Raw genomic sequence first — 27,592 nt, 5'->3', positions numbered from 1 at the left:
ATTAATTACTCGTATAAATACGAGCTACTCGCAATCCTCATATAATTATCGAACTTATTACATTATTACTGAAACTTATACGATTCGTTAATCAATTAATTATCGGTATTTAATTATACGATACAAATAATCACTACAATATTATTCGAATAACTATCGCTCGAATAATAATTCCCATTATCGAATTATTACTCGTAATAATAACTAATTATCGAATTATTAATCATATTATTTAATTATTTTTAATCCTTATTTATTAATTAATTACCTAGTTATTAATTAATTACCTAATTATTAATTAATTACCTAATTATTAATTAATTAGATCACTAATAAATAATTAGATAAATAATTAAATAATTAATTAAATAATTAAATTCGAATTTATAAATCAATAAAATAATTTAGAAATTAATAATACTATTTTTCAGAATATAAAACTAATTTTTAATTAATTATTAGAATTTTTAAAATGATTTTCTGATTTATAAAATATAAATTAAATAATAGAAAATCCAGAAACAAAAATCTGGAAATGGTTTCAGGGTTGAGGGGATCAAACCCGGGTCGAAACCGGGTTGCAACCGGGTCGTCCCCAACCCAAACGGGTCGGGAAGAACACCGGCCAAGAACCCAGAACCCGACGCCGGTGTTTGATTCCGGCGGCCTTGAATCGAACAAACGAACCATGAAGGGACCTCGTTTCCTTGCGTTTTCGACCAAGAACAACACCAAAGCAACGTACCGTCCTTCCTCCTTCTCCCTTCATCGTTCTACAGCCGGAAACACAAAGAAGACCGTCGCGGCGGCGGTTCTCCGGCGACGTCAAAGACAACACCAAATCGCATGAAACCTGTGCCGTTCGACTCCCTATCCGACGATCTAAACGTCTATACTAACAGAATCATCAAACAACTACTCAATCACAAAACCCGAATTCAAGAATAAACCCGAAAATAATAAAATTAAATTCAAGTAATCCAACAACAAAATCATGTACATAATCAGAAACTACGATTCTTGGGCTTCAATTTGACTACTTACACTTCGATTTCTGACACCGGAATCACGTTCAAAAGTCCGATTGATTCTGCTGCTGTTCTTCACAAAAACCCTAACCCTAATTCCCTTTTTCTTTTTCTTTTTATTTTCTGATTTTTAAGTATAATTAACTGATTTAATTAATAGTAATTCAGGTATTTATATTTATGAAAATAATACCCCTAAGTAAAATTAAGGGTCTAATTACACTCCTAATAAAAATATTTGGCCCCAATTTTTATAATTTTTGGGTATTAATAATGAATTTTTAAATATCCAATAAATACAAAATAAATACTAAAAATTCCCAAAAATTGTGAAAAATACAAAAATACAAAGAAAAATGATATATGATAATTTCATGATCATATAAAAACAAAAATGTGATTGATTATGAGTTGAATGATTGCGATTGTTGGTTGTTGTTGTGTTGTGAATTTGACGTCGGGATGTTCGACGGGTAGGCCGATAAATAAAGGAAACGCTGCCCGATTCTCGGGAAAACTAATTCCGAAAATACGGGAACGTAACCTGTAATTATCGGAATCGTCGAACAAGGATATAATTAAACTTTATGAAACCTATTTACGTGACGTGACAAGATATTTTATGAATAATCAATTACCCTATTTTTCAAAATGACAAATATACGTATTTTTCGAAATTAAATACCGAACCGAGTTTCGAAAATGGGAACCATAATTGCTATGTGTATTTCGATATTACATATAAATAGGAATTCGGTTATGAAATCGTATGGGTAGAATAGGATGACGATTTGATGTTAAGCTTAAGCGGTTATCTGAATTAGGGTATTTCAACCCTGTAGGTTTAGACGGAAGACCCAAGACGTGACATGGGACTAGGAACGATCTAATGATTAGACGTCGAGATCAATGAAGTTCCAACCGAAGGGTCTGAATGCTGGGATCATATCCAAAATAGGATAGAAATTTGACGATAAAGCCGAATGATTAAAGTCGAACCAAAGTTAACCGATAATAGTGGTTAAAGCTTATTGAGACAAGTATTCTGGATTTTTCCTTTTAAATACTGCAAGTATTCTTGAATTTCTTTTAAATACTGTAAATATTATTCATTCTTATTCTAAGTTCAGAATAATTAACTGTTTTACATTTCGCCGCAATTACTCTGATTATGCACGTTCCTTTCATTATTGTTCCTGTAATTCGATTGCTCTCTTGAGCAGATACCCATTCTTTTGGGTTATTTACGAACTCTGAATTGGGAAGTTTTGACTTCAAAACGGTTTGACATCAAAACACTCTACGAGCTGGATAGTGATACTTTGGGGATTAAGTTTTACTTAATCCTAAGGACCGAAACATAATCGGTGCCTTGAGATGGGCCGTAGTGCCTGGGGACCCGACTGGATCTATACGGGTAAGTATAGATCTGCACTGTATCCTGACTGATCAGCAGGATATAAGTGTGAACTAGTGTCCAGTCTAATTTGTTATTGATCGCCCTTAATGGCATTCCTTCTTGAAAGAAAAATGTGATTATGGATTAAAGTTATTCTTTCTTAGCACTCAGTTTCGGAAAAATTACAATGTTTCTAAATAAATTCGAGGTTCAGATTGTTGCTGCAACATTAGTTGCTCAGTGATAGTTAGAATCTTGAATGAATTGAGATCTTCTTAATTATTCAACCCGTCCTTAGCAGGCTGGTTTAGCAGGCTAAGTCTATGGAAACTTAGTCGATAATGATGGATACTGAATAGTTAGGAATTTCTTGAACGTCATTTTATGAATAGTTGTTACATTCGTTGCTCAGGTATGAAGTGTTACCAGAAGCTATTTTGAAAACACGCGATCTCTGAAGCTCTTATAAAATGTCATTATTTCCTATGTGATTTATAGCAATGTAAATCAAATTGATTTTTAAGATAATGAAATATATCCTTTAAATGATTTCGTGTTTCGCTCTTCAAAATATTTCAGAGATTTGGTCCGGAAGTTTTCTTTGATATTAATGTTTGAAACTCAAATTATATACTTGCTTGGCATTTTTGGCTCACTCTTGCTTTGTCAATTCTTATTTCTTCCAGAAACAGATAAGGATAAAAATGAATAGCTTAGATAGACAGCAGAAGTTCGAGAAATCTCCACTACGAGAGGTTGAAGAAGTTAGAAGAATGTGTTACGAGCATTAGTTCAAAGGTATTTACAATTGTATTTTAGTTGTTGAAAGTTGTAGAAGATTAGATTCTTGTTTCATACCATAACCTGTTAACGATCCGGATTCAAGGGGTTATTTGTTTATTATTTTGTTTTATGTAAAGATTGTTTAGTGACACCAAATCTTGACCCCGGATTTGGGGTGTTACATAACTTGTCTCAGGGACTAGATCCTGTAGCTCTGATACCAACTTGTGACGCCCTCAATCTCGGGGTTAGGAAATGAGGACCCACACACCTTTAATCTACTAATTAAATAAGCATAAACCCCGATTAGCTACTAACAAGATCAAAAATGATAAGGCATGAGACAAGATTACAACTACCAACCATAAAATATAACTTACAACCCCAAAATAAAATCAAATATACATAGTCGATCCCGGCTTGGAACCGACAGATAACCCATTGTATCTTTACAACTCTCTGGCTAAGCGCTTGCTCACTAAAAAACTTTACTACCTGCTCTGACATCCGGAAGCCATCAACACGATAGGGACCACCAGGTACGCTCTTACGAGCAGTGCGCCTAAGCCTGACCATCTTCTTGCTTAACTACCATTGTTAGATTAAAACAAAACATATGAGTTTAAAACTCAACAAGTAACTAAACGGCACCATATAAAATCCATAATATACTTTACTGATCTCAGGGCATTCTACTTTATCAGTTCTAGGTGGCAGATTTCTATCTTTCAGGTTATAAAAGGGGTTATGAAGAAAATTTTGGGCTTTCAAGGAACAAGGCTCAAAGCAGGGTGAAATCCGACATTCATCACAAATCATTAAAGGATCAAAACAGATCTTTCAAATGGAAAGTGACAAATCTTTTCATTATAAGGAATTAATTATATGATCAATAGAATTAAAAATCAGGGTTCACAAGCTTTAAGCTCCACAGTATCACAATCAACTCTTTTAAAATCAATATAAATCTTTTTCATTTTCAAAGAATCAATTACTGAATAGGAAATTTCAATTCCTTTTAAAATCATTATGGAACCCTTGATTGGACCACTTTATCTTTCATTTCATAACGGGTGATCAGCCCGTACCGACCTCCATCCGGTCTTTAAGGTACCAATGGCATAATTTCAGCCTTAAACTGGACTAGCCCCGCTAGCCTCTTACTATGACTGGACTAGTCCCACTAGCCTCTTACGTCCCAATCCAATCCATCAGGAATTCATTTGGAAAACCTTGAGTTGGAAAAAGGTAGGTTTACTAAATTCATTTTACAGTTACCAAGAATATGAAATCATTCGGACTTTTTCAAGTCGAAACTCATTCTTAAGTTCAATTTTAAGAATTTCAAAGTTAAGGGAATGAATCAGGGATAAGCAAAGTTCAATTCTAGGGATCTTGATCAATGATAACATGGTACTCAAGTTAGGGAAATCAAAACTGTTTCAAGGATCAATAGAGGATAAGGTAAACAAAGAACGAAGCATCATTACAAGGGGTTCATAAAGGTACTTATAGGGTTTATAACAGTTCATGGTATAACAAATAATTAGAACAGAAAAAAGAGTTACCAAAGGGGTTGGATCAATAAGCTTATCAATAACAATTTCACAAGATCAAAGACAGGGTATCTAAATCAATAACAGGGGTTCATTACTTTAACAGTACAATACTCTACATGGCTTGAACAATATCCTCTCTATAACCATTTACACAAGTAATTAGAGTTACTTGCCTGAATTCACTTTCCTGAAGGTTGAACTACTGCCACCTAGTATACCTTTCCCTTTCCTAGCCTGAATGCCCTCACGCTCCGAATCTACAATCAAAACCAAAACCTTAATTAGTTTCTCAACTCTCGTTCCCGGAACGTTCACTCAATACGATAGCTCGATTATACTCTAGACTCGAACTATACGAGTATAGCTTATACACACATGCACATAGCACATAACACATTCCTTTCTCATAACCTTTATATCTTTATATACTCAATAATCAACTTATACTCACTTAAACCTTGACTATTCTTCAAATCAAATGATTATAACTCATACGAGTACACGATTCATTCACAACTAAATCTTTATGACCATAACTATCACTTATAGCTTTTAGAATCAATCAACTTAGTTCCTTTTTCTTTTATTCCTTAATTCAAATCATATACCACAATCAAACAACCAAATCCATAGATATTCACATATACAAACCCAATCATTCTTTGATTACCACAAATCAAGTTTTAATTCTAAGTTCATATGGCCTATTCGGCCTTCTTGCAAATACCAACCACAAAATCAATCAATTTCCACCTTAGCTCACATAAACATATAGCACAATCAAAAACCTTTAAAAAGAATCATTTTCCTCTCTTTTAAAATCAAAATTCGAACCATAACCATATATATATAATCAAATTTCTAAAAATTACACCATGCAACTTTAATCTTAGCATAATCCAACATTTAAACTAACACATTTCCTTTATCAACAATAATTTGAACCAAAACATACATACATGCTCACATGCAATTCAAATTCATCTCTTCATTATATCAAACACTCATTTACATCAAATCATCACTTAGTAACATAAAACCTTTGTCGAATTTTCCAATTAACCGTACATGCATTCCCTTATCTCTACATGCATGACTCTAAATCCATATACAAGCTTAACTATAATCTTAATTTCAACAATTATCGACCAATCAACACCAATTTCAAATCACACAAGTTTATTTGATTAATTTCTTTCTTGACAAAAAAGCAATCATTCGGTCCTAACCATATAGATCAACATGCATAATTCAAATCAACTTCACACTTCGTTCTATCCCAAAGTCATCTAACAATCTCCATAACACATCGTTCACCAGTCATTTTATCAATTAAACCAACTAAATTTCTTAACACAAATCCAAGAATTCGAATTTCACATAAATTATAACATGCATGCATCAATTTAAGTTTATAAATCACTAATCAATTTTAATTATTCTATACTTTCTATAAACAACTATCCACCATCAATTTCATTATCAAAAATCAACTTAATTTCTTTTAAAATCAAAAACCCATTCGTCTTTATAGAAAACACCACATGCAAACACTAAAATTCGAGTTTATATGGTCTAGAGTTCAGTTTACACATCATAACTCACCACCGGTTCACCGGAGTTCATCACCGGTGGCGGTGGCTTCATGGCGGTGCCCTTATTAGAGGGTGTCCAACCTCAAAAACCCCCGATTACTTCTAAAAATCATAGCAACAAACACATGCAAGACATAATCATCACAAAATCACATCATCTTGGTTTTATAAAACAAGGACTCGGCAAAAATGAACTTAAACACACACACACACACACTCGCATGCAAGTACCAAACCACACATGCAAGTGAATCAAAACTTATATATGGAACAAGGATGAAGTTTTATGGAAGAATCCATAAAAATCAAGTGAAGAAGAGAGATGTACCGAGAGGAAAAAGAGAGAGAGAGAGACTTCGAGAGTGAGAGAGAAAAAGAGAGAGAGGAATGAGAGAATGTGAGAAATGAGGGAGTGGCCGGTTGAAAAGAAAGAAAAGGGGTGGGGAGGTGGCTTTTTTATAAGAGTTTGGCAGGGGTAAAATGGTCATGTGCCAAACTTTGTAATTTCCTTTTCTCCTTTCTCTTTTTCTTTTTATCAAAGATTGCATTTAACACAAGATAGCTCTCTCTTAAAATATGAGAATGAAACGAATAATAATTTTAAAATGTAGATCTCGAAATTAGCTTTCCAACCATTACTCATAATAAAATTTTGAGCGTACGGTTGATTTTATATGATTTTTACAAGTTCACGCTAAAAATAGCATTTTAACACATAAAAATCATTTTAAAAAGTAACGATCATAAAATAAATCCGTCTATCATTTTTAGAAAGTCTCTAGGACTATTTCGGAGATAACAAAACAAATCTCATGCCTTTACCTTACTCATATAATTTTATAAAAATGTGCAAAGGTTAAATAAACCTTATTTAAATCAAATAATTACCTTAAAAATATCAACAGATCACGTAATCACGCATACAGACAAGCAAGCACGTATACTCACACATCACAACTTATGTCTGATCATAAAAATTTTCCTTTTTATCATTATTCCTCTTTTCGCGTACCGGGTCACGCTCTGCCTAACGGCCCGACGCTTAGCGTTTCAATTACGCTTCACAATATCATTACCGACTGACACATCACTAGAACACAATACTTTACTTAAACATTCATTTCACATAATAACACATATTTCATATTTTAAATACTTTAATCCCTTTTTAGGACGGGTTTCGTTCTACCTGACGGCCCGACAACACAGCTTAACTCCTAAGATGACTCTTTAAATTGGAACGCGTCTATCTACGCTCCCAGATACTAATATACCATAAAGTCAATTAATCATCACTTAATCACATATTTTATAATCACTTCACATAAATCATACTTTATTGATTTAATTACGTCGTAAAATTCTCAGTCGTCACATGAATTGCTTGATAAAAGCTTGGCTCAATTCCTTAAAGGATCCAATAAAGTTCGGAGGCAGATGACTGTACCACCTTTGAGCCATACCCGATAGGGTTTGAGGGAAGTCCCGACACTTAATAGCGTCTTTCACGGGCTGTAGCAGCAGGGCGTTAGAGAACGTCCTAACATGGTTAGCAGGGTCGCCAGTACCATCGTATGCTTTTATGGTAGGCATCCTGAACTTCCTCGAGATGTGAGTGTTCATTATCTCATCAGTAAATGGTGGGTTTGGATAATCGGGATCTCCTAGGGGCATAAGATCACTTGGATAAGCCCTTGTGGCAACTACCCTGCTTGGTATTGGACCTTCCAGATATATGATTGGGGGAAGACCTCTTCGTCTTGGAGCAAGTGGGGGTCTTGGAGTCAGTTGTGCCTCTAGGTCACGCTTCAACCTTTGGATCTCAGCTTCATGAGCCCTGATCCTCTCTTGAACGTTTTGGGGGATCGTCCGTTGAGTGCTCCTGGAGCGTTGTTCTGTATCAGCCATCGGTTCTTTGCCAGCACGTCTCCTTCTTGGAGCAACATCATCATCAGATGATTCAGAGTCTCTTTCAATATAAGGTCCAGAGAATTCTTGATCCTCCGGAATAGGAGCCAAGCCACGTATGTATTGGGGCGTCCGTCTTTGTGCTTCGCCCCTATCAGAGTGTCCACTCCCTCCAACTTCAGGGTATAGAGGCATCCCGTAAGGGGGGTTAGTGGTCACGATCGTCGAGTACTCATACCCAACGGGCTGAGAGCTGACAGGTGCATGTACCTGCTGCAATTGGGGATTCGACCCTTATGGCTGAGCCTCAGTTGGCCCTACCAGGGTTCCTCCTTGGGGGGAGGCACAAGTTGAGTGAGGTGGTACTTCCACCGCTGATGTGACTGTTCATTGTGGAACAAGAGTGTCTGTTCCACCATTGTTTCTTCACCGTGTATTCACCATGGTTGTTGTAGTCTTCCCACAGACGGCGCTAAATGTTGTGGAATAAAAACCTGATTACTTTTGTATTTAATACTAGGGTTGGTGAGTTTCGAGCTTTAATGGCTGCTCTTGCGTTCGGGATTATCGATCCTTGGAAGATGCCTACGTATCTCTGTGTTGTAAAGAATCAAGCCAAAAATGTAGTTCTGATTTAGGGGTAAAGTCCTTTATATAGAGGTGAGTCTAGGGTTAGACTTCTGTTGGAAGACTTGGTGGACAAGTCTCCAACTTAGATGTTGATTAGGAGTCCTCTTGATAAAGGAGATCCAGAACCTTCTATGTAGGACTTTGAGTCCATGTGGAACACATGCCTCTGCTCTTCCAGCCGTATTGGGCCTAGTCCGTGAACAGCTCGTGTTCGTGGACTTGGACGACCTCCGCTGGTGGGCCTTGGTTGTTTGGGCCGTCATAGGCCTGTTAAGAAGCTTTGGACCAGACAGGCCTGCTATGAAGCTTGGACCGGACAAGTCTCTATTGGACTTTTCGGATAAGAAGCCCAAGTGCAATTAATGCGACATTTAATGTGTTTTTAGGATGTATTTTCTATCCATATCAACATTGTTGGACTGGTGGACTTTGGAGCAAGATAACTATATTTTTGAAGTAAAAATGAAATAAAGTGTATTTAGAGTTATGGTGGGAGATTCCATAAGATTTGTATATTTGTACAGTTCTCCTGCTCTATTTTTTTTCTAAGAGTTAAATTCATAGTGTGTATTTTTATATATAGTTACACAATTATGTATTTTGTGTATCTCAATTTTAATATCTAGCAAATCGTGTACTCGAATTTTTTAAAATCTAGTAAGTTGTCTATTTTAGTCAAATATGGTAAACATCGTTAACTATTAGAAAGTCAATTCAGTACTTCTTTCATTAAAACACAATCTAAATAATTTAATATGTAACATTATTAAATTTATAAAAGTTCGATCAACTTTGTTTATCAATTTGTATCAATTTATATTAATATTATGAAGTTGATTCGTTCTTGTACTAAATTTTAATTATTACGAATTCTTTGATGATAAAACTTATTTAAAAGTGAATGCTGTTAAAATTAGAAAAATGATACAAGTGCATGGCACCGGTGACAATTTTAACTTTTAAGTATACATAAATGATAAGTTTGGAAAAAGAGAATTTGTAATATTTTTAAGATAGAATTCAATTTTTTTTGAATAATAGTTTTTTAATAAATAAAATATGCAAAGAAAAATGGTACATGATTTATTAGTATTTATTAATTATTTACTTGTTTAAATTAAATAAAAATGATAGAAATAAGTTCAACAAATATATTATGATTATTAAAAGAAATAATATTTATTATGATTTATTATATATTTTATGATTTATTATAATTATATTTTATATTTATACGAACTATAAAAGAATACCCGTAGGATTTACCCAGTGCGCACCCGAAGGGTAGCAGCTGCGGGTTACCTACCAAAAAAAAAGACTACTATACTCTTGAAAAACAGAAACAAATTAACGATCCTGATCAAATTTAACGAAAGTATGCTATTTAGGTGAGTTCGCTAACTTTATCTACCCACTTTGCTAGATATAAAATTATGTGTGTAACACAATGCGTATTTAAGTCTTTTTTCAATTTGAGTTGTGGCAAGTAATTGGGCTTAATACTGTGAGAAAAGTGAATTAACAAATTAATCTACTTACAAGTGATGATGGGCCGACTTCTCTAGGACTAAATTCCACAGACCCATAATGCATTATGTGAGCCTATTACATTGCCCCCAAAGTTTCTAAACTGAGATTTACAAATATATATGGGCCGGCAAGTATTTGACGCGAAAAAAACCCCGGAGTCCGGACACTGCTTAACTGTTATGCATTTATATTTTTTCTTTTTCTTTTTTTTGGACAAAATCCTACAAGGGTTTGATTAAAAGAAAACCTTTTATAATTTTAGGATAAATAAATATTCTTTAGATTTATATCATTAAATTATTATTATTGGAGTCATTTGGCAAATGCCAGATCTTACGATATTTATGCTACGTTTTGACAAAATTCGAAACCCAATATTATATGGATAATTTTTGATGATCATACGATAAACATAAAGTATATTTTTAATAATAATTTCAATACTAAATGTAAAATTATTACTGTCATTATTATAAAAATCATATAATTTAATAGCAGTTTCATTTAACGGGTTAAATGCTCAAAAAAGATATATCAAATTAAATTTTAATTACTTAGATTGTATTTGAAACAAGTGTTTGTAGTTACGTATTAGGGGGTAATATTTTGTTTCGTAAGGCGTACCGTAAAGAGAAAAGGTTTAGCATTTGGTTAATCTATCCAAAGTAGGTAAATTACGTAGGTGTAAATTGGTTGTCAAACATTTCACGACAAAAATAAGTGTGCTGAAAATAAATGCACTTACAAGTATGAATATTAATTATATATGGCTAGCCGAAATTGACTATTCTTTTTGTTTATTCACTCAGAAGAAAACAAAAGGAGCCATCCCCGCCCGCCCACACGAGGAATTTATTTATCACATAAAAATAATATGCTATTGGCTAGTGTGAGTGAGGCTATCACTCAAAATTTGGTAATTTGGATATGATGTCATTATTCACCCACCTTTCCAATTTATTCATTATTCTCATACTCGATCATGCACAAGTCAGGTGGATAGGCTGTACTCCCAAAAACAGTAAAAAAAAATTTTGGACAGAAATCGGTAACTTTCGTATTCATAATAATTGTAAAATATTGGGAATTAAATAGAGCAAGCATTAAGGAGTCAAAACTGAGTACTCGATTGAGGGAGTTCTAAAATCATACTTAATAATTGGTCGCTAAAGAACCTTAAATTGTTAAAATTCAAATCCATCATCATATTTAATTTTAACAATTTGAATTTGAAACCGATTAAAATCATCATTTCGTCAATATACTCGATAATTAAAACCAAATCCGTAGACACATTATTTTATAACTGATACAATTTCATTCTCTCCTAAAACTGCCTCATAATTTTTTTTTAAGAAAATAATAATTTTGGGACAACATCTTAGTTCATAATCTTCAAGTTGTATGCAAATAAAGTGATTACAAAGTAGACAGATTACAGAGACTGTCCAATATGTGTAGCAGTCCTGAATTGACTTAGCCCGCCAAGCAGGACTACAAAATGCATGTGCTAGGAAGACCACTGGGGTCATAAAAGTCTTTTCACAATTAAAATATTTTTGGCAGGCGGACTTGTTGAATAAATACCACTCAAACTTTTGTCTAACAATTTCATAACACAACTTATATCACACAACTGCTTCCTGGGGTGACCTGAATCAAATACCACACCCACAAGAGCTGCTACTCTTCAGCTACCTATCTATCTGATCTTCTCCGGTAAGTTCATCGCATCCGAAAATTTAATAAAAATCTGCATAAGTACTTGTTGCGCGATGACATGGTATCTAAATATTTTGGATTGTTTTGGTTTGCAGATCATTAAAAAATGGGTGCCGGTGGAAACATGGCAGCTACAGAGGATTCTGGTCACAAGGCCAAGAGGGTCAGGGGAACAAACGTTCTCCCACGGGCTCCTCATGAGAAGCCGAATTTTACACTTAGAGATTTGAAGAAGGCTATTCCACCACATTGTTTCGAACGATCACTTCTCCACTCATTGGCTTATCTAATTGTGGATTGGATAGCCAACTATCTCATGTACTTTGTGGCTTCCAATTATTTTCATCTTCTTCCTTATAAACTAGCTTATCTGGCCTGGCCGATTTACGGGTTCTGTCAAGGTTGTGTTATGTATGGCCTCTGGGTCATTGGTCATGAGTGCGGTCACCATGGCTTTAGCGACTATCAGTGGGTTGACGACGCTATTGGTCTGTTTACTCATTCTCTCATCCTCTGCCCTTACTACTCTTTCAAAATCAGCCACCGTCGCCACCATGCCAACACCTCCAATCTTGACCGTGAGGAGGCTTATGTGCCGCAAACAAAACCTGATCCGAATTCATGGTACTGGGGAATTTATAGTACAAGTGGCCGCGTTGGAGTGTTACTTTTTAAAGTCACATTAGGCTGGCCTTCGTATCTTCTATTCAACATGGCTGGAAGAGGATACAACAAATTTGCTAACCATTTCTATCCATACAGTCCTATGTTTTCAGCACGAGAACGTATCGAAATCTTGATCTCAAATGCTGGTATTCTTGCGATGCTTTACGCGCTCTATCTTCTAACTGTGGCTAAAGGTCTCTCCCACACTCTTCTTGCATACGGAATCCCTTTACTAGTCCACAACGCTTTCCTGGTAATTGTCACTTGTTTTCAACACACACACCCTTCATTGCCTCGTTACGATTCATCCGAATGGGATTGGTTCAGAGGAGCTCTTTCGACAGTTGACAGAGATTACGGAATCCTTAACCATGTATTTCATCATGTGACCGATAGCCATGTGGTCCATCATCTGCTTTCAACAATTCCTCATTATCATTCGATGGAGGCCACAGAAGCAATCAAGCCGATATTAGGCGACTATTATCAGTATGATCCAACACCATGGTATAAGGCAATGTGGAGGGAGATCAGAGCATGTCTTTATGTGGTACCTGATGAGGATGAGAAGAACAAAGGTGTTTATTGGTTCAGCAACAAGACCAAGTATGATGATTAGTTTATCTAAACCAGCTACATTAAGGACCTGATTTTTACAATTTTATCCAACTTCATCTTCAAAAGGAGCATGGAAAATTCGATTTTCCTTAGAATTTGTATCTGTTCTACGGATAATGTACCCAACTATATATGAAGCTGTAAATCGATTTAGAAATAATACTATAGCTTGATTTTAAATAAGTTGGAGTCTTACACTTATCGTTTGGCCGTAGAATTTTGTACAAAATGCGTCAGTGTTTAGATTATAGTTTTAACTTGCTCGATGTTTCTTATTCTTCCACCAGTTACTATAATTTTTTTTACTTTTTTAATCTCGAACAAACACAAATTTGAACCAATTCCAAAGCTGTGATTTTTCGGCCATGTATAAAGGGCTACAAAGATCCCGGCTTATTGGCTATACCCTTACAAAGAAGAGTTCGAAGGTTAACATGTTCACGTTTGTGACGTGCACACAAGGGGATCTACGAATTAATTCTCTCAGGCACATTGATTATAACCAACCAACCAACCAAATAAATCAAGTAAATATTACAGTATCTTGGGAGTTTATAATGTACTCAGGTTTATCCTCACCCAAAAAAATATTAAATTATTGCTTCCCGCAAATTCCCTCACCTTATGTGTACACGTAAATATATCTTACAGGTTAGAATTGATAAACAATAGTACATTAAAATATGTAATATAAAAACTTAATCAACATGAATATGAGCATATAATTCATACTTTAACTTTTGGTTGTATTCACAAAAAACTTACCTATACAATAAAACTCTTCATCTATTTCATAAATTTATGACCCATAAATTATGCCTTTGTATAATGCTACTTTCATTTTTACTTGATTTACCGATAGTTTTGATTAGCAAAAAATAAGATGTGAATTTCTAGATCTAGAATTCGATTGGATCTACGACATTCGCAACTGAATGTATTAATCGATAGAGAATGAAGAGAATTGCAAGAATTTGATGAATTAAAGTTGTGATCTCGGCTGGACGGCCTCCTCTATATCACTTCATAAAAGATTAATTCCCCTTGAGATTAATATAATCGATGTTTAGCGCTAGATCAGAAAGCTAAACCATACCATTACATACATATATAATAAGATTTTGAAAAAAAAAATATAATACCCCAAAAATGTTAAATTTTGTATCAAAGAAATGTTACACATGCCCTTTACTAAATTCTCTCATACGTGCTCCGCCTTACAATTTGTTCCGGTTTATCTATTTCGAGTGATTTGGCCCCTGTATATAGTTTCGGGAGCAACATGCATTTAAGATTCATTTTGTTTGTCTATTGAAAAATTGTTTGATGGATATCTTGTGAAATAATCTGCGACCAATACATATAAATTAAATATTGTATCTGAATAACAGAGTGTGTGTATAGCCTTGAATAAATGAAAACTGAATAAGAAAATGGTTGGAACATAGAGGGTTCTTGAGTCGAGTTGATGGAATCATGTCCTTAAATCTATTTCGCCTCTTACTGTATATACGAGTCAAAAGTCTCTCAAGATAAAACAAGAAATGATGATATTACACAAATAACATCTTTGGCAAGGTAGAATGGATCAAGAAACTATCACCGTATAGAAAGAGAATAGAATTTTGTTTAGAGACAGTTGATTTGTATGTTTGATTTTTATCGTAGGTTATAAGGAATTCTATACTTGGAAGGACTGGGAGCGGAAAATCCTATTTTCAAGTGAAAATATAGGAAAATTCGTATTACTAGGCTACACGGACTGCCAATACTGTTTGGGCCGTCTCTAGATATCTAAAATTCTGATTTTGATGATCATACAGCCCACATGAAACTTATAAAATTCTCTTTAATTTAGAGATGGTCCAGTAAGGAGAATCCAACTGGAGCAGCACAAAGAATGCAGTTAATAGACAATTACAATTTTTTATTAAAGAAACCTACTTGGTCTATAACTCTCACTTGTAATTTGATTAAAATAATATAATATTTTTATTATTAGAGTAGACATCAGATTTTATTTTTAGGTATTAACAAAGATACATATAGACGTACATTTATATACACAGAGCTAGGGTTTTGGGTTTTTTCATCTCTTTCATAAGACTTTGTTCATAGCTTGGGTATTGATTCATCATGAATCTAAAGTTTAAGATATTCATCATCTATTCTCGTTTTATTAGAATATGCCATGTATGGATTTTTTTTCATTTTTCTTGTTGTTCTTATTCCTAGCATGAGTGAGTAGTTTAATTCTAGGGCGTAAAAGGGAAGCCATGTTTGCATCATAAATATACTTTAATATGATTAGTAATTTATTGGATAAAAAGTTGATAGGGATAAATAAATTATGATTGTATAATTAAATACTGCATTAATTGTACAAGCTGTGGGCTGCTAGGCCCAATAAAAAGATATATGATACTCAGACCAGAAAGGTTAAGCCTGATGGACCAGATCAGGCATGATGGAATAAAAAAGGCCCAAAAGCCCTAATTATTAATTAATTTCGTAATTAATTAATAAGGGAAAAATCAGCTATTGAGAAGAGTCCCGATAAGGATATAAATCCTTATAGATTAGCCTCAAGGGGACCTAAAAGGATAAGGAATCAGCTTCCTACTTCCTAGGACTCCTAAGTCTATCCTAATTCAGAGGCTTGTCCACCAAGTCTCCTATACCAAGTCCAATTCAAGGACTCCTACATCTATATAAGGGGCCTCACCCCACAAATCAGAACTACGTTTTTTGGCTTGATTCTCTAATTCACAGAGATACGTAGACATCTCGTAAAGGCAGAATTAAGCCACGATACACGAGAGCAGCCATTAAAGGCCTTGAGCTCCCGAATCTTAGTAATAAATACAACAAATAATAACCTTAGTTTTTTATCTATAACATTTGGCGCCGTATGTGGAAAGCACAACAACAACCATGGCGAGAACACGGAGAACAATTGGAGCTCTAGAGGAAGGAACACCATCAGAGACAACCCAGGTGATTTCATCAACCGTGGAGGTTCCTCCCCATTCAACTTATGCATCTACTCAGGAGGAAGCCCAGACAGGGGCAACTCAACCCCAGCTACAAGGGACAACTCCCCCGATTCAAGGTACGAATCCTCAAGTTCAACAAATACATATACCTGTGAATTCTCGACCCGTCGGGTATGAATATTCAACTATTGTTACTACTAACCCCCCTTATGGGATGCCCCTTCACCCTGAGGTTGGAGGAAGCGGATATGCTGGGCGAAGCGAAGCACGAGGGCGGTCGCCCCCCTATATACGAGGTTTGGGTCCTATCCCTGAGGATCGAGAATTTTCTGGTCCATACACTGAGAGAGACTCCGAATCTTCGGATGATGAAGTGGCCCCGAGAAGGAGGCGTCCTGGAAAAGAGCCAATGGCCGATGGAAAGCAACGCCCCCAGAGCACCCCAGGGGCGAATCCCCAAGAAGTGCAGGAAAGGATCAGGGCTCATGAGGCTGAAATCCAAAGGCTGAGATGTGATTTGGAGGCTCACCAGACCACCAGACCCCAGATACTTCCTAGGGGGAGAAATCCTCCTCCTGTCATAGACCTGGATGGTCCGGTAAGAAGAAGGGCTGCTGTCCCAAGAACTGATCCAAGCAATCTCCTTCCCCTTGGAGATCCTGATGATCCAACTCCACCTTTCACAGAAGAAATAATGAATGCCCATATTTCAAGAAAATTCAAGATGCCCACTATCAAAGCCTATGATGGCACGGGTGACCCCGCTAATCATGTTAGGACATTCTCTAATGCACTGCTGCTGCAACCCGTGAATGATGCTATAAAGTGTCGGGCCTTCCCTCAAACCCTGTCGGGTATGGCTCAAAGATGGTACAGTCGCTTGCCCCCAAACTCTATTGGATCATTCAGAGAATTAAGTCAGGCTTTTATTAAGCAATTCATCAGTGGAAGAGTCCATGAGAAAAGTTCAGCATCTCTTATGAGTCTTGTGCAGGGAGCTAAAGAATCCTTGAGGGATTACCTGAATCGTTTTACAAAGGAGGCTTTAAAAGTCCCAGACCTTGATGATAAGGTAGCCATGATAGCACTGTAACAAGGAACTAGGGATGAGTTTTTCAAGATGTCCTTGGCCAAACGTCCCCCTGAAAACATGTTGCAACTCCAAGAGAGGGCAGGGAAGTATATCAAGGTTGAAGAAAGCATGAGGAAGACCGTAGTAAGTAATGAACCCACTGGAGGCAAGAAACGAAAAACTGATTTGGAGTATATCGCTAAGGACAAATATCCTAGAACCGAACAAAACCCTGATTCAACCCCCAAGAAGGGAGGACCTGGGCAAAAGTTCACTGAATACGCTAAGCTGAGTGCTCCTAGAAGTCAGATTTTGATGGAGATTGAGAAAGATAGAGATATTCGCTGGCCTAAGCCCTTGAAGGCTGATCCCGCCAAGCTAGATAAGAGCAAGTATTGCAGGTTTCACAAGGATGTTGGCCATGACACCGATGAGTGTAGGCAATTGAAAGATGAAATTGAGTTTTTGATTCGAAAAGGAAGGTTGAACAAGTATACTGGAGATGGAGGGGACAGAAACAATAATGGAAGGAAGAACTTTGAAGATCGTAGGAGGGACCAAGACGATCAGGGGCGGAATCCCCAACCTAGAGGGCCGGTTATAAATGCAATTTTTGGAGGACCACGACGCCCTCGAGGACCTGTGATAAACACGATCTTTGGAGGTCCAACTGCTGCTGGATTGTCCAAAAATTCCAGAAAGGCATACACCAGGGAGTTTATGCATATTGTTGGCGAAGCCCCGAAGAGGGCCAGGACAGAAGTAACATTGGCTTTTGATGATTCCGACCTAGAGGGCGTGAAGTTTCCCCATGACGACCCGCTCGTCATAACACCGATAATAGGAAATAGCCCGGTTAAGAGGGTCCTTGTGGATAATGGTGCTTCTGTGGATATCTTGCTCCACGACACCTTTCTAAGGATGGGGTATAACGACTCCCAGTTGACACCAACCGACATGCCGATATATGGATTTGCTGGAGTAGAATGTCCTGTGGAAGGGATAATCAAATTGCCAACCACCATAGGTACGGAGCCAAGGCAAGCAACGCAGATGCTGGATTTCGTGGTGGTAAAGGCTAGTTCAACTTATAATGCTATCATGGGGAGAACAGGGATACATGCCTTCAAGGCAGTCCCCTCTTCCTACCATTCAGTCATGAAGTTTCCCACCCGAAACGGGATTGGAGAAGAGAGAGGAGATCAAAAAATGGCTAGAAGCTGTTATGTGGCCTCTTTGAGGGCAGATGGAGTCGGGGGGCAGGTTCTTCCTATTGAAGATATGGATGTTCGAGAAAATGATGAGAATAGAGGAAGGCCAGCAGAAGAATTGGTTTCGGTTCCTTTAGACCCCAAGAATCCTGAGAGGATGACTTTCATTGGAGCCACATTAGAGGAGCCCCTTAGAGGGAAGTTAGTGAAATTTTTGCAAGAAAATAGTGATGTGTTTGCATGGTCAGCAGCTGATATGCCAGGCATAGACCCGGAGTTAATTACTCACAAGCTAAACGTGGATCCAAGCCGGAAGACAGTGAAACAAAAGAAAAGAAATTTTGCCCCGGAAAGACAAGAGGCTATAAAACAGGAAGTAGAAAAGCTCTTAGAGGCTGGTTTCATTGAGGAGATTCAATTTCCAGAGTGGTTAGCAAACCCTGTAATGGTGAAGAAGGCTAATGGAAAGTGGAGGATGTGTATAGACTTCACTGATCTGAATGATGCATTCCCCAAAGACTGTTTTCCGCTGCCTAGAATTGATACTTTGATTGATGCAACTGCTGGACATGAGATGCTGAGTTTCATGGATGGATTTAGCGGATACAACCAGATCAAAATGCATAAGGATGACATTCCAAAGGTATCATTTATCACTGACTTTGGTGTTTATTGTTATCTTGTTATGGCGTTTGGTCTCAAGAATGCAGGAGCCACCTATCAAAGGTTGGTGAATAGAATTTTTAAGGATCTTATTGGTAAGACTATGGAAGTTTATGTTGATGACATGTTAGTCAAGAGTCTAGTAAAGACTGATCATATAGCCCATTTAAGGGAAGCTTTTGAGGTCCTGAGGTACCACAAGATGATGTTAAATCCTACGAAGTGTGCTTTCGGAGTAGGATCTGGAAAATTCTTGGGATTAATGGTCTCAAAAAGAGGAATTGAGGCTAATCCCGATAAAATAAAGGCGATCCTGGACATGGAACCACCAAAAACTATCAAGGATGTTCAGAAGCTCACATGAAGGGTTGCTGCGCTAGGACGATTCATCTCCAAGTCAGGAGACAAGTGCTTGTCATTCTTCAAGTCACTAAAGAACATTAAAGACTTTGTATGGAGTGAGGAAAATCAGAAGGCATTTGAAGAATTAAAGAAATATATGGGCTAGGCCCCATTGTTGGCCAAGCCAGTTCTGAGTGAAGTTTTATTCCTGTACTTGGCTGTTTCAGAGAGCTCCTTGAGCGCGGTGTTGGTTAAAGAGGAACTGAAAGTCCAGAAACCCGTATACTATGTCAGCAAAATCTTGCATGGTGCTGAGTTGAATTATTCAACTATTGAAAAATTCGCTTTAGCCTTGGTAATGGCTTCAAGAAAGCTGCGTCCTTATTTTCAAGCTCACCAGATTGAAGTGCTTACAAATCAGCCACTGAGAAACATCATTCACAGTCCCAAGGCAAGTGGGAGACTGATTAAGTGGGCAATAGAGTTGGGAGAGTTCGATCTCAAGTATAAGCCGCGCACAACTATAAAAGCCCAGGCACTAGCTGACTTCGTGGTGGAATGTACCATACCCAACCAAGAAGTCGGGGGTCAGGAAGATACCATACCTCAAGACAAGGGAGTCGACAATGGGGACAAAGAGAAGGATGATAAAGAATATTGGGTTCTCTATTTTGATGGGGCATCAAAAACAAACTCCAGTGGAGCAGGATTGGTTTTGCAAAGCCCTGATGGATTCTTAATTGAGTATGCTATGAAGCTAGACTTCCCAACCACAAACAATGAGGCAGAGTATGAAGCCCTGATTGCTGGCCTTGGTCTAGCTGGGACACTTAGAGTAAAAAACTTAAAGGTCCGTGGAGACTCGAAGCTGATCATATCCCAGGTAAAGGGAGAATTTAAGGCAAGGGATGATACGATGGCTAAGTATGTACGCCTAGTAAGGGCTGTGATGACTCAATTTTATGAATGCCATGTTGTACACATTCCAAGGGAAGAAAATGCTAAGGCAGATGCGCTATCAAAGTTTGCTTCATCTGAGATAGAAGAAAGTTCAGGAAGTGTATACTTCCGTGTATTGAAGACACGAAGCATATATGTTAAGCTTGTGGCTCCCATAGGCCTGGGGACGTCATGGATTGATCCCATCAAGGCTCACATTCAGACCGGTTGGTTGCCAAGTGATGCAACTGAAGTACGGAAGTTAACTATTTGAGCACTAAGGTACTCTTTGATATATGGGATTCTGTATAAAAGATCTTTCGTGGTTCCTTACTTAAGGTGTCTCAGGCCCGATGAGGCACGCTTGGCTCTTGAGGAAGTGCATGAAGGTATTTGTGGGCAACACCTGGGGGGAAGGGCCTTGGCTCATAAGATAACCCGTTTAGGCTTCTATTGGCCAGAAATGATGGCTGATGCCAAAGAATATGTGAAGAAGTGTGATCGCTGTCAGAAGCATGCACCAGTTGTTAGACAACCCCCCAAGATGCTGACCTCTATCAACTCCCCAATCCCCTTTGCTATGTGGGGGATGGATATTCTAGGGCCTTTCCCTATGGCCACAACACAAAGGAAGTTTCTGATTGTAGCCATTGATTATTTCACTAAGTGGATTGAAGCCAAGCCCTTGGCCAAAATCACAACTAAGCAGGTTGCACAATTCCTGTGGGAAAACATTATGTGCCGATATGGGATTCCCCGTATCCTCGTCACTGACAATGGAACACAATTCAACAATGAGGAATTCAAGAAGTATTGTGAAGAAAATGAAATTGAGTTACGGTTCACCTCTGTGGCTCACCCGCAAGCCAATGGGCAAGCGGAGGTAGAAAATCGGATAATCCTAGATGGACTACGGAAGAGGATCGAGAAGTCAAGAAATAATTGGGTGGATGAGATACTTCCAATACTATGGGCCTATAGGACTACCTGTAGAGTCACGACTGGAGCAACTCCCTTCATGTTGGCATATGGGGCAGAAGCAGTGGTTCCCGTGGAGATATCACATTCTTCTCCAAGAATTCAAGCTTTCAATGCTGGGGAAAATGAGGAAGGGCAAAGGTTGGCGCTGGACTTAATTGATGAAGTGCGAGATAAGGCACATGCAAAGATAGTAGAGTATCAGAAAAAGGCTTCGTTCTACTATAACCTAAGGGTTAAAGAGAGGTTTTTCAAACAAGGTGATCTAGTCTTGAGAAAAATAGAGGCTTCTGGTGTCGGACAGAAAGGAAAGCTAGCCCCAAATTGGGAAGGGCCGTACAGAGTCAAGAGCGTTCAGGGTAGAGGAACCTACAAGCTGGAAACTATGGATGGTTTTGAAGTCCCGAGGACCTGGCACGCACAAAACCTGAAGGTTTACTACGTGTAAGATAGGTAAAGTACGATTCTCACTTGTCATTGTGACAAGTAGGTTTAAAAGCACCTGGAAGCTTTGCTTGCGTAGGATTTTATATTCCAGTAGAATTTACATTGTCTAGTTATTATTGATTAGGGTCGAACCCATGCTATGTAAGGTTTTGAAAAACCAGACTTCATATTAAAGAGTTTGAAATTATTTCAATCCAAGGATGTTTAAGATTCAAATGCATATTAAGATTGTAAAGTCAAAACAGAAAGAGGCAAGAAAAGCAACATATAAAATATAAGCCCCGAAGGGTAATAAGTTCTGAATACGGTTAAGTCAATACATAGAAAGCCACAATGGGCCAAACAAGAAAAACAAAATACTCAAAGATCCTTGAAGAAGTCATCATCGATGTTTCCTTCATCGGCAGCAGAAGAAGGAACTGGAACAGGATCAGCACCTCGAGGAGAAACAGCTTCGGCCTCAGCAGAAGAAGCAAGAATAGGAGAAAGAGAGATATCATCAAGAAGAGGCTCTTTCCCAGGAATATCAGGGACTGGATAGGCAGTGAGAGTCACCTCCGGAATCTTCTTCCCAATCTCCTCTACTATCTGCTCCCAATAGCTAGAAAAGGTCTTCGGGAAGTTAGCATCGTACTCAGCATTTAGGACATCCTGAAAGTCCTGAGATGCCTTATACTCAGCTATCACCTCGGGCCCTTTGAGCATCCAGCTCCAGCTTACGAACTTTCTCCTTCTCATCCGCCAGCTCCTTCTCTACCTCACGGAAACGAGTGAAGTTGGCCTCGAAAGCCTTGAGGTACCTATCCCTGTCCCTCTCAGCAATAGTTAGGCTGGTCCTCACATCCTTCAAATTGTGAAGGGCAGCCTGGAGATAGGTATTCATCTGCACGAACATATCAAAGTACAATAAGTAATAAAAAAAACAGTTAAAAAAGGAAGAGGCTTACAGAAGCCACGGCCTGAGCACCCAGACGCTCAATCTGTAGGTCATCAGAAGACTCTACGATCTCAGCCCTGTCACGAGGCGTGATCACACTCTGAGACCAAACGGCGGCAGCCTCGGAACTCCCTACCACCGTGTCCCTCCTCTGAAGGCCCCAAGTAACGGTGAAGGGAGAGGTATCTTCATCAAGGCTAGGAGGCCTCTGGGATAAAAAGGTAGGGACGGCCTCCTGAACCGTGACTGAAGGGCCGTCACCAATCCTAACCCGCTTGTCGCGGTGGGTCTCAACAGCAGAGCCCTTGGCGGCACGGGCCTCCCGCTTCTTGAAGATTGTGTCCAAAGCGGCCCTAGCTGCAGGCAAATACGAGCACGTAAGAAAAAGGACAAATAGAAAAGGGAGAAAATGGAACAAAAAGGGGAAAGAAATACCCTCGGGACCAAGGTCACTTAGACCTAAACCTTGCAAATTACCCTCTGAAAGGATGAGAGCGCAATGGTGCAAGTTATCGGCAGTAATGGCCTTGATGGCCGCATCCTCATCTATCCCTAATTTTAGGTCTCTTAAAGACCCGTCTATACTTTTTGAGAAGTTGGGCCTGAAAAAATGGTCCCAACCTTCCTCGGAATCCAGAAATACATAAAACCACTCACTCTTCCATGTTGGATACGAGTCGGGATTGGTGCCAGAAATAAAGCAGGAACGAGCCAAGGATCTATGAACTATTTTGACCCATCCTTGGTCCTCAGAAGCATTTACAAATTTAAATAAATAACGAAAGACACAAACATTTGGCTCAAAACCGTGTTTACGAGATTGGGCCATATAACAGTGAATAAAATGCCAAGAGTTGGGTGTGAGTTGAGTCGGATAGACTCGGGCCTCAGCCAAAAGGCGAAAAACAAAAGGATGAGGAGGTAGGCGAAAATCAGCATAGAAGGTTTCCTTATAGACCCGAATGGCCCCAGGTTTTGGGTAGCAGTCCCTATCATTTGGGCCTGGAGCCTCGGCCCTATAAGGGTGAGAAATGCCAAAAAGGCGGGCTATGGTACCTACTTGATCTGGACCAAATCTAGAAGGATAATTATATGCATCTAAGTGTAACATGTTAGGAAAGGCTTGCCCAAATTCGGTTAAAAGATCCCTAAGAGAAATAACTGAGGAATGTACAAGAGATTTTTTACCTCGGCTGGCCCTAGAGGGACGGGCAACAGCTTGGGGGACATGGGAGTGAGATGAATCAGAATCCGCCATGGATGAAGACAAAAATCCAGGAAGCTCTTGAAAGTAAGTAAAGAAGATGAAGATTCAAACGGAATCTTCAAAATAAGCCCAGAAAGCGGCGGAGTAGAAAGCCGGAAATCGCTTGGAGGTGGCGATTCTTGAGAGACTAATTGCAGAGTTGAAGTTTAGAAATTTTTGTGAAAGTGAAGTGTGAGAAATGAACTCACACTCCACCTCTTATATAGAGGAGCTCAAAGATGCACAAACGGGCCTGGGCCTAAGAAAAAGGCGGGAAGCCCATAAGATTTGAATTTTGAAAAGGTTTAAAATCAAAGTTCATTGAATGAATCAAGGCTCGAACAGCCTCAACAACGCCCAGGATGCATCATCCCTAGCCGTTGTTAGAAGTGTGGCTCCTAGGCGTGGTACAACAACGCCCAGGAAGCATCTGTCCTCAACAACGCCCAGGATGCATTATCCCTAGCCGTTGTTAGAAGTGTGGCTCCTAGGCGTGGTACAACAACGCCCAGGAAGCATCTGTCCTCAACAACGCCCAGGATGCATCATCCCTAGCCGTTGTTAGAAGTGTGGCTCCTAGGCGTGGTACAACAACGCCCAGGAAGCATCTGTCCTCAACAACGCCCAGGATGCATCATCCCTAGCCGTTGTTAGAAGTGTGGCTCCTAGGCGTGGTACAACAACGCCCAGGAAGCATCTGTCCTCAACAACGCCCAGGATGCATCATCCCTAGCCGTTGTTAGAAGTGTGGCTCCTAGGCGTGGTAAAACAACGCCCAGGAAGCATCTGTCCTCAACAACGCCCAGGATGTATCATCCCTAGCCGTTGTTAGAAGTGTGGCTCCTAGGCGTGGTACAACAACGCCCAGGAAGCATCTGTCTCCAACAACGCCCAGGACGCAAGTTTCCTAGACGTTGTTAGGAAACCGTCTCCTAGGCGTGGATCAACAACGCCCAGGAAGCATCAGCCTCCAACAACGCCCAGGACGCAAGTTTCCTAGACGTTGTTAGGAAACTGTCTCCTAGGCGTGGATCAACAACGCCTAGGATGTATTGAGCAGCAAAAGTTCTATTTTTCTGATCATTTAATTAGAAATTAGGGAAAAAATCCAAGGAAATTCCTTAAGTATTTTCTGAAAAATGTTAATATTTTCAGAAATAAGGAATAAATCCAGAAAATTAAAGGATAAATCCCAGAAATTAGGGAAAAAATCCAGAAAAATAAGGAAATTTCCTTAAATATTTTCTGAAAAATATTAATATTTTCAGAAATAAGGAATAAATCCAGAAAATTAAAGGATAAATCCCAGAAAATCCCAGAAAATAAGGGAAAAATTCCAGAAAATTAGGGAAAATCCCAGAAAATTAGGGAAAAATCCAGAAAATAAGGGAAAAATCCCGGAAATAAGGGAACAATTCCTGGAAATTAAGATAATTCCTGAATAAAAGGAAAAATTCATTGTAAATGTGTAGGTCGCTCCACACTTTACGGAAAAGCGAAACCCTGTAAGGGAACAAATAGACTTAACTTCTGCGAAACCTAATCAATGTTTCCCAAAAGTTGGGGGGCAAATGATAGGGATAAATAAATTATGATTGTATAATTAAATACTGCATTAATTGTACAAGCTGTGGGCTGCTAGGCCCAATAAAAAGATATATGATACTCAGACCAGAAAGGTTAAGCCTGATGGACCAGATCAGGCCTGATGGAATAAAAAAGGCCCAAAAGCCCTAATTATTAATTAATTTTGTAATTAATTAATAAGGGAAAAATCAGCTATTGAGAAGAGTCCCGATAAGGATATAAATCCTTATAGATTAGCCTCAAGGGGACCTAAAAGGATAAGGAATCAGCTTCCTACTTCCTAGGACTCCTAAGTCTATCCTAATTCAGAGGCTTGTCCACCAAGTCTCCTATACCAAGTCCAATTCAAGGACTCCCACATCTATATAAGGGGCCTCACCCCACAAATCAGAACTACGTTTTTTGGCTTGATTCTCTAATTCACAGAGATACGTAGGCATCTCGTAAAGGCAGAATTAAGCTACGATACACGAGAGCAGCCATTAAAGGCCTTGAGCTCCCGAATCTTAGTAATAAATACAGCAAATAAAAACCTTAGTTTTTTATCTATAACAAAAGTAATTCTAATCGATATGTTTTAATACTTAATTTGTGTAATTAACCAATATCATAAATTATTTTGTATATAATCGGGGTAAAAATTGGGAGATTTTACTCACTAGAGACACACATACGATAACAGAATTGAAAGTGAGAGCAAGAGTATCATTGAATTTCTGAAAGTGTTAAAGCTTGGAAAAGATTAACTTTTACTTTGATTATTTGATCACCCGAATTGTTATACTTTTGTAATTACTTTGATGTAAACATGGTGAACCTGCATCGCTCTAAACCTTTAGTTAATTGATTTTAAAAATATTTAATTTGCATTAGTAGTTAGCTAAAATCCTTCAATTCGTTTTTACTCTAAGAAATAATTCATAATAGTTAAACTGAAATTCTTGAAACTTGTCTTCTCGTGGAGACGACATGTACTTGCCACTTTGTACTAGTAATATATACCGTGCGCTTGTGGCTAGATAAAAATTAACACATTAATAATTTTCAATAATATTTCAAATGTCGAGTGACTTTAAATATTTTCAATTGGTTATCATTAAGCACACGACGGTTCCATGTAACTAATTACCCAAGTCAGTAGGAAGTGAGGTTAATCTCTTTATTTATTTTTTCGCTAAAATATATTTTGGATCATTTTTTACGATCGAGAGGGCAAGTAGGAAATATATATTTTTAACGATTTTAATTTTTTCCTACCAAATCGTTAGAATAAAAGATTTATTTTCATAGGACACCGTACACGCGACAATTTCATATAATTAATAACCCACGTCAATATTGAGTGAGGTTCCACTTAACTTCTTTGTTTAATTTTTCGCTAAAACATATTTTGGATATTACAATTGAGAGGGCAAGTAAGAAATATCTTCCTCTGTATTTTTACCGATTATAACTTTTTTCTACCAATTCGTCAGTATAAATTTTTATTTTCTTTATAGCGTTAACTTAAAATACATTAATATCAAATGTAAAACGAGCAGTACGTGTAATAAAAATCAAAATAACCCGTATGTATTAAAACGTGACCAAAATATGTATTTTCAAAAAATTTAGTCTACATTTAACGAATAAATATGTAGCTAGTATTGTAGCAATTACCCGTTGTATATGCATGATTCAGGCGATAATATTTTTTACGTGAGAATAATTGGTCTACACCATTTTAAAAAATACAC

The 27,592-nt window shown here is 38.0% G+C and overlaps 1 protein-coding gene across 1 annotated transcript; it reads left to right on the top strand.

The window, feature by feature from the left end:
• The first annotated feature begins 12,016 nt into the window (after positions 1-12,016).
• LOC141707762 (delta(12)-fatty-acid desaturase FAD2-like) lies at positions 12,017-13,621 on the top strand. The gene is made up of 2 exons (XM_074511105.1): positions 12,017-12,151; positions 12,250-13,621. Exon 2 carries the CDS (start codon positions 12,261-12,263, stop codon positions 13,437-13,439), a length of 1,179 nt encoding a protein of 392 aa, XP_074367206.1. The 5' UTR covers positions 12,017-12,151; positions 12,250-12,260; the 3' UTR covers positions 13,440-13,621.
• The last annotated feature ends 13,971 nt before the right edge of the window (positions 13,622-27,592 follow it).

This window comes from Apium graveolens, chromosome 2 (assembly GCF_009905375.1).
Source record: "Apium graveolens cultivar Ventura chromosome 2, ASM990537v1, whole genome shotgun sequence".
NCBI lineage: Eukaryota > Viridiplantae > Streptophyta > Magnoliopsida > Apiales > Apiaceae > Apium > Apium graveolens.
The sequence above is the reverse complement of the archived record's forward strand: the minus strand, read 5'-3'. Positions and strand labels throughout refer to the sequence as shown.